Here is a 7,461-nt window from a genome sequence, read left to right on the forward strand (position 1 = left end):
CAGGTGCCCGGGCAGTGGTGGTACCAGTGCTCTACCTGCTGGTGTGCGCAGTGGGGCTGGGCGGCAACGCGCTGGTCATCTACGTGGTCCTGCGCCACGCCAAGATGAAGACGGTCACCAACATCTACATCCTCAACCTGGCCGTGGCTGATGTGCTGCTCATGCTGGGGCTGCCCTTCGTGGCCACGCAGAATGCCATCTCCTACTGGCCCTTCGGCCCCGTGCTGTGCCGCCTGGTCATGACGCTGGACGGCATCAACCAGTTCACCAGCATCTTCTGCCTGACGGTCATGAGCGTGGATCGCTATCTGGCCGTGGTCCACCCCATCCGCTCCGCCCGCTGGCGCCGCCCCCGGGTGGCCAAGCTGGCCAGCGCTGCGGTCTGGGCCTTCTCGCTGGTCATGTCGCTGCCACTGGTGGTGTTTGCCGACATCCAGGAGGGCTGGAACACCTGCAACCTCAGCTGGCCGGAGCCCGTGGGGCTGTGGGGGGCCGTGTTCATCATCTACACGTCCGTGCTGGGCTTCTTCGGGCCGCTGCTGGTCATCTGCCTGTGCTACTTGCTCATCGTGGTGAAGCTGAAGGCATCCGGCGTGCGCGTGGGCTCCACGCGGCGGCGCTCGGAGCGGAAGGTGACCCGCATGGTGGTGGTGGTGGTGCTGGTGTTTGCGGGCTGCTGGCTGCCCTTCTTCATCGTCAACATCGTCAACCTGGCCTTTGCGCTGCCCGAGGAGCCTGCCTCCGCCGGCGCCTACTTCTTCGTGGTTGTGCTGTCCTATGCCAACAGCTGTGCCAACCCCCTGCTCTATGGCTTCCTCTCCGACAACTTCCGCCAGAGCTTCCGGAAGGTTCTGTGCCTCCGCAAAGGCTACGGCGCTGGCGCTGAGGATGCGGATGCCACGGAGCCACAGCCGGGCCCGAGCAGCCGGCTGCAGGAGGCCATGATGCCCGTGCGCAGCTGCAAGGCCAACGGGCTCATGCAGACCAGCAAACTGTGAGTGCTGAGGCTGCGGGGGCAGAGGGGGCCCGGCAAGGCTGCGGGACCCACAGCCACCTCTTCTGCCTTTCCTCCCAGAGTTGGGGGGCTGGAGCTGAAGAGGAGACTAGCCAGACAGCAGCGGGCAGGCGGAGCCGCCTCCCAAGGCAAACAGCAGACTGGAGAGGCCATGGGCGCGTGCAAATGCTGGACCCCGGAGGAATTCGGCTTTCAGTCTGGTCTGGCCGGAATGGTCCTCTCCACCCCCAGAAACACCAGCTCATCCCCCTCCACCCCTGGCCCCAGGCCTGAAACAGGTCCTAGAGAAGGTGCCTGGCAGCCTCATTGGGGGAGGCCTGGGCTCCCGGATGCCCGGGCCTCACTGTGATCATGGCTGGAAGGAGAAGAAGGACATGGGGGTCATTCGCCCCCCACAGGCCCCGCTGAGACAGCCCTGCCCAGTGTCCCTCCTGGGGTCCATGGCTGGACCAGAGGAGGAAGCAGAAACCAGGGGGCGCGGGGAGTGGGCAGCGCCGTGCTGGGCAGGGGAGAGTCAGGGTCAGCGCTGCCGGGGCCTCGGCACGGACCCCAGACCGAGGCCAAGCCCTGGAAACGAGATCACGTAACAAGGGCGCTTGTGTTTGACAAGTGCTCCCTGAATAAATTAGAGAATAAATGTTTGACTCTTTCCCAGAGCAAATATTGTCCCTGGAGCCGATCGAAACTGGTGTACATCAGTGCGGGCGGATTGCAGGCAGCCGGGGCGGGGCAGGCAGCAGGACACCCAGATAATAGTGAGGGGAGCGTCCGTACCCGCGGAAAGGAGCCTCGGGGCTGGGCTGGCAGGAGCGGGGTGTGGCCCTGAGGATGTGGGCGGTGGGGCGGGGGCATCCGATCCTTCCACGGCTGTTGGGTGTGGGGCATGGGCAGCTCCCTTGGGGCTCCTGTCCCCGACTCTGGGTGAGTGGGGTCCCGGCCGTCTCCTCAGCCCCAGCTTTAGTATCAGCCCCACCTGGGCTCCACCTAGAGGGTGGAGGACACAAACCCTGGTGTCAGTCACAGGGAGCTGGTGACCAAAGCCTCCCCGCCCGGCCCTAGGGGAGAGGCATCCCGTGCAGGGGTGGATGCCTGGGAGAAACAAGTCTGTCTGACCAGTCACCCCCCTTCTGCCGGCCAGGCCACCCGTGGGCTTGGATGCAAAGTCCATCTGCTCAGAGTGACTTTGGGGAGCAAACAGATGGCACGGAAATATCTGCTCGGGTCAATTTCTCCCAATTGATTTGACACGGCGAGGTCCCTCCCTGGGCGGTGCGGACACTAGAGTGCCCTCGCCAGTCCTGCCTGTGAGCATGTTGGTGTGTGTGGACATGCCTGTGTGTTTGTCCATGTGCCTGCTTCTGGGTGTGTGTGCCTGTGTGTGTGCATGTGTATACACTCATGTGAATGTGTGTGTGTGTGTGTGCATGTGCCTGCTTGTGGGTGTGATGCATGTGTGGACATGTGTGTACACATATGTGAATTCAGTGTACCTGTGTGCATATACGTGTACTGGCATGTGTGTCTGTATGTGTGCACATGTGTATACATGTGTAGGTGTGTGTGCATGTGCCCCCTTGTGGGTGCCTGTGTAATGCATGTGTAGACATGTGTGTACCTCTGTGTACATGTATGTGTGTGCCTGTGTGTACCATGTGTGAATGTGTGTGTACCTGTGTGTACACATGTATGAATGTGTGCACCTGTTTGTGCACATGTGTGAATGTGTGCCTGTGTGTGCATGTGTGAACGTGTGTCTGTGTGTATGTGTGTCGGTGTGTGTACACATGTGTAAATGTACCTGTGTGTGCACGTGTGTGAATGTACCTGTGTGTGCACGTGTGAATGTGTGTGCCTGTGTGTGCCCAGGCCTGATAGACTCAACAGGTGGAGGAAGAGATGCCAGGTGGCCCGTGGACCCTGGGTCTGTGTGGGAGTTGGTGACTGGGCTCGGCCAGTGTGGACAGTCCCCAAAGCCCTGGGTGGGGGGTACTGAACAGGAGAGAGTGAGCACCTGGGCACCCCTGAGGGCCTGTCGAGGTGCGGGGACAGGAGTGTCCCAGAAGGATGTGAGCCCACGGAGCCGTGGACACGGTACAGTGGGTATGGGGATGCAGCCTGGCCCGGCCACTGCCCTCCCCGCCCAGCACAGGCTGGGGACAGCTGCGGGGGCACAGAGCACCACACTGCTTTCAGGTCTTGGGGCCCCAGGCCCCGAGCAGGGTGGGGAGGGCAGAACAAACACCCTCAGCGGAGCGGGTGACCTGCTTTACTGTCTCTCTCTCCGCATCAATGGGTTTTATTGGCTATTGGGCTCCAGTGGCTCCCAGAGTGACCTTGCTCAGGAAATCCGGCCCGCAGGACAGGGTGAGGCTGCCTCCGGGATCAGGATGGGCTGAGGGTTGGCTATTTGCCAGGCCGGGGGGGTGGGTGTGTGGGGGGGTGGAGGACCATGGTGCAGCCCCCATGGGCAGAGCCCATGCTATGGCCCACCCTGGGGGCTGAACGAGGGCATCCCTGGAGGGGTCAGTGGGGCCCATCCTGGGGTGTCTCGGGACAGGAGGCAAGCAGGCTGCAGGTAAACACCAGGAAGAGCCTCCTACGGAGTCTGGGGGCTGAGAGCTGGGATGTCTTTTGGGGGTGTCAGGCAGCTGACTGACTGAGAACAGGGTCTTTGCTGGTCACCTGTCGGGGCCACCATGGAACCCGGGGCCTCAAGGGCTGGGCGGGCTGGGGCCCTGGGGAGGCCACTGGGGCTGTGGCCCGCTCCTCCAGCCCAGCCTGCCGCCTCCTCTCCATGCTGCCCTGGCTCCTCGAGGCTGGCCCGACCACCGTGAGCCACTGTCCAGCTGGAGTCCCCACCTTGAAGGTCCAGCGACTGTCCAGGAACCTGAGGGGGTCCCCATCGCTGCCCCCCGCCCTGGCTCTCAGGCTCACCCCTCCCCATTCCCTAGGCTGCACATCTGGCTGTGGTGGTGACACCTGTGCATTTGTGGTATCTGCGCTGACGGGGGTCTGGGGGCTCCACCTGGGCGCCTGCGTGGGTCCTGACTGGTGCAGGGGGAGTGTCTCCACCGGAGGAAACCTCCTCCCTGGCTCCTGCCTCTGGGGAGGGGGCTTGAGTGCCCTTCTCAGCCTGTCTCTTCTCTGACCTCTGCACACACGGCAGACCGTGGCCATGGCCACAGGGTGTGGGGCGCCAGGCCTGGGTGCAGGGCGGGGGCACCGCAGGAGGGGAGGGGCAGGGCCATTCACAGGGGCTGGCTGTGAACGAAGGAAACTGACTGCAGAGCAGTGGGGACTGGCCCGATCCCCTTCTGCTCTGCACCCCGAGTGTCTCCTGTGCCCCCACGTGTCCCCCGTCCCCCCATGCCCAGGAAACAGGCGGCCCCTCCTTTGGGCAGCTTGAGGAGGGTTTAATGAAAGGACATTTGCAGAGTGGACCCAGGGCAGCAGCCATCCTGGGGGCTGAGGGCCTGTCCTCTCCCCCCCACCCACGTGGCACCTGGAAGGTGACCTGGCCGTGGGGACCCATGTTCTGGTGGTCATCAGGTCTGAGAGGGTAGCCACAGGAAGGGTCAGCTTCCAGAGCCCCTTGACCTCTCCCCATTTGGAACCCAGGACCCACCCTCCCAGCTGAGCCCCCAGGAGCCATGCCGAGGGGTCCCTGGCTCCAGGCAGGGGTCCAGTGGGTGCAGGTGTCACGAGAGGGGCCAAAGCTCCCAGGAGCCATGCTGTGGCTCCTCGGCCCCCTGGACAGTGGACCTGTCTGCCTGTGCATCCTCTGGAGGCCCTACCCAGAGGAGGGACACAGATGATGGTGACGACCAGGCAACTTGGAAAGGAGACTCTCTGGATGGACGCCCTTGTACACCTTAAATAATATTGAGTTGTTCCCTTTTTGGGCTCCCCTGCTGGCTCAGCTGGTAAAGAATCCGCCTGCAATGCGGGAGACCTGGGTTCAATCCCTGGGTTGGGAAGATCCCCTGGAGAAGGGAAAGGCTTCCCACTCCAGTATTCTGGCCTGGAGAATTCCATGGACTGTACAGCCCATGGGGTCGCAAAGAGTCGAACCCGACTGAGCGGCTTTCACTTTGTTCACTTTAAAATGGTACATTTTATGGTGCATGACTTTCACCCAAATTCTAAAAATAGATGTTTTGTTGGAATTCCACCAAACGGATAAAAACTGAGACAGGAAACGGCTTCCATAGGATTCCGCCTCTGGGCTGCCCCGTGTTCCGGTCATTTCCAGCTCTCTTCCCCAGGGGCAGGTGCATCCTGGTCCCCCCCACTCCGCCCCAGGCCACCGTGTGGTGCATCAAGGATGCTGTTCACCCTCTCATCTCCTGAGCGAGCAGCGCGGCACGGATTCCTGAGTCTGGAGCTTCCCATCACTTTGTGGACAGGATGACTTCCCCTCGTCCCACCCGTTCTCAGTCATGGGTTTTAACTAAGCCGGGGTTGGGGGTGGCAACCACCCTCATTGTCCCTGGTGCGTCCCAGGCACGCAGGCTCTGACCAGCAGCCTCCACAGGGTTCTTGCTCGCACTCAGGGGAGACCGCACCTGGCCCCTGCTCTCTGAGGGCGGGGGTGGCCTTGACTTTGGAGTTGATTAGACACTGTCTGTTTGGCCTGCTCTGCCCTCTTGGCCAGCAAGGGGAGCAGGGCTGTCCCGGGGGCTCGGTGGAGCCGCCCCAGTGCCTCTGGTCTAGGCCCCACGAACGGAGTGAGGTGAGAGGGAGGCCCAGCGGCCAGTGGATCCACAGATTTCATGGAAATGCCCCCCCATCCCTACACCCTCAGGGCCCAGTGCACCTCGAGGTCAGACGGGGAGCCTGAGAGAGCCGGCTTTGCCCAGGCTGCTGGACCGGGCAGCCCTCCCACCCCCAGTGGCCAGGCTGGCCTGCAGCACTCTGCGGGCGGGGTCCCAGTTGGGTGCAGGGAGTCCAGACCTGGGAGGATGGAGGGAGGTCCTTCCACCCCTCATGCTCCTGTGCGGGTGCCTTTATCTCTGCCGTGGGACGACCCCCCTTGGCCCCCGCGGCCCCTCTTAGCGCTCCTGATGCCCTGCTGGTTGCCAGGCACCCTGGGCGTGTCCAGTTATTCCAGTCATAAAAGGACTCGGGCCAAAGTGCAGCCTGAGGCTCCTTGGCCCAAGTCAGCATCACTGGTGGGGGTGGGCAGTACTGAGCCGTCAGGAAGGGCTGGGGAGGTGTCCAGGGCTGCCCTCTGGCTCCCCGCGGGCTCTTCCAGCACCCTCTAGTCTCACTGGGGCCGGGCTCACCAGTCCAGGGTGCCCCACTCAGCTCCCAACCCCTCGGCTACGGCCAGTCCCCCAGAGTCCTGCGGCCCCCTACCCTGCACCACGGCCGGGCCCAGCTGGGCCTTGGGGCTCCTGGGAGTAGACATTGCTGTGAACCCATGTCCCTCATACCTGGGCCTCTCCCCGACCCCTGGCTTAGTTAAAACCCATAACTGAGAACGGGTGGGATGAGGGGAAGTCGTCATGTCCACAAAGTGATGGGACATTCCAGACTCAGGAATCCGTGCCCACGCTGCTTGCTCAGGAGACGAGAGGGTGAACAGCATCCTTGATGCACCACACGGTGGCCTGGGGCGGAGTGGGGGGGACCAGACCCTGCTTGTGCTGGGGGTTTGGGGTCACAGCCCCGCCCAGGCCTGAGCTCAGGGACTCAGGCCTCTGAGTCCCAGCTTCCTCCTGGGATGTCCCTCATACCTGGGCCTCATACCTGGGACCCCAGGAGCCCCCAACCCTGGTCCAGAGCTGGCCTGAGAGCCAGCCTCAGAGGTGGGACTGTCACAGCCCTTGAGCCCCTGCAGAAGGCTGCTGGCGGAAAGCCCCCTCTCCCTGCAGACTCGGAGTCCCAGTAGCCCCTCTCCAGTGGGGGCCCTCCCCTCCCCCCATCCCAGGCCACACTAGAGGAGTCAGCCCTGTTTGAGGGGGATCCAGCTCCCAGAATCACACACACTTGGGGGTCTACACACCTTCGCTGGACCTCAAAATCTCCACCTCTCCAGGGCGCCCCAGTCTGGGAATTTGGGAGGGTGGGCCCTGTTGCCCACGGGTGTGTGTGGACGCTCCTGGATCCAGCCTCACTCAGGGCAGATGTTCCTGAGGGTCACGGGGTTCCATGCGGCAGGGGAGGGGCACCGTGCTCCCAGCTGTGTCTCCTCCCCCAGCACGGGGATGAGGGGCCCCCACCCCCTCCCCAGCCTCCCCCAGCAGATGACCATGGTCTGGGGAGGTCTGCCAGGGACCATCTCAGGATGGACTGAGCTCCTGGGGCGGGGCGGGGGGGCTGTGATGAGGAGACAGGACCCGACATGCAGCGTTCTGTGGGCTCAGGGCCCCAGGGTGGAGGCTCCAGCGTGTTCATCACCTGGCAGCCCCAGCAGGCTCAGTCTGGGCAGCCTGCAGCTCCAG

The 7,461-nt window shown here is 63.1% G+C and overlaps 1 protein-coding gene across 1 annotated transcript in view; it reads left to right on the top strand.

Moving 5' to 3' along the window:
• SSTR5 (somatostatin receptor 5) overlaps positions 1-998 on the top strand; it is a gene marked incomplete at its 5' end in the record, with an annotated part of 7,935 nt that extends 6,937 nt beyond the window's left edge. The window contains one exon of the mRNA XM_010854038.1: positions 4-998. Coding sequence (XP_010852340.1) covers positions 4-998 — 995 coding nt within the window. The remainder of the gene's footprint in view (positions 1-3) is intronic.
• Between the last annotated feature and the right edge of the window lie 6,463 nt (positions 999-7,461).

The sequence above is a fragment of the Bison bison genome, unplaced genomic scaffold (assembly GCF_000754665.1).
Source record: "Bison bison bison isolate TAMUID 2011002044 unplaced genomic scaffold, Bison_UMD1.0 scf7180017853219, whole genome shotgun sequence".
Lineage (NCBI taxonomy): Eukaryota > Metazoa > Chordata > Mammalia > Artiodactyla > Bovidae > Bison > Bison bison.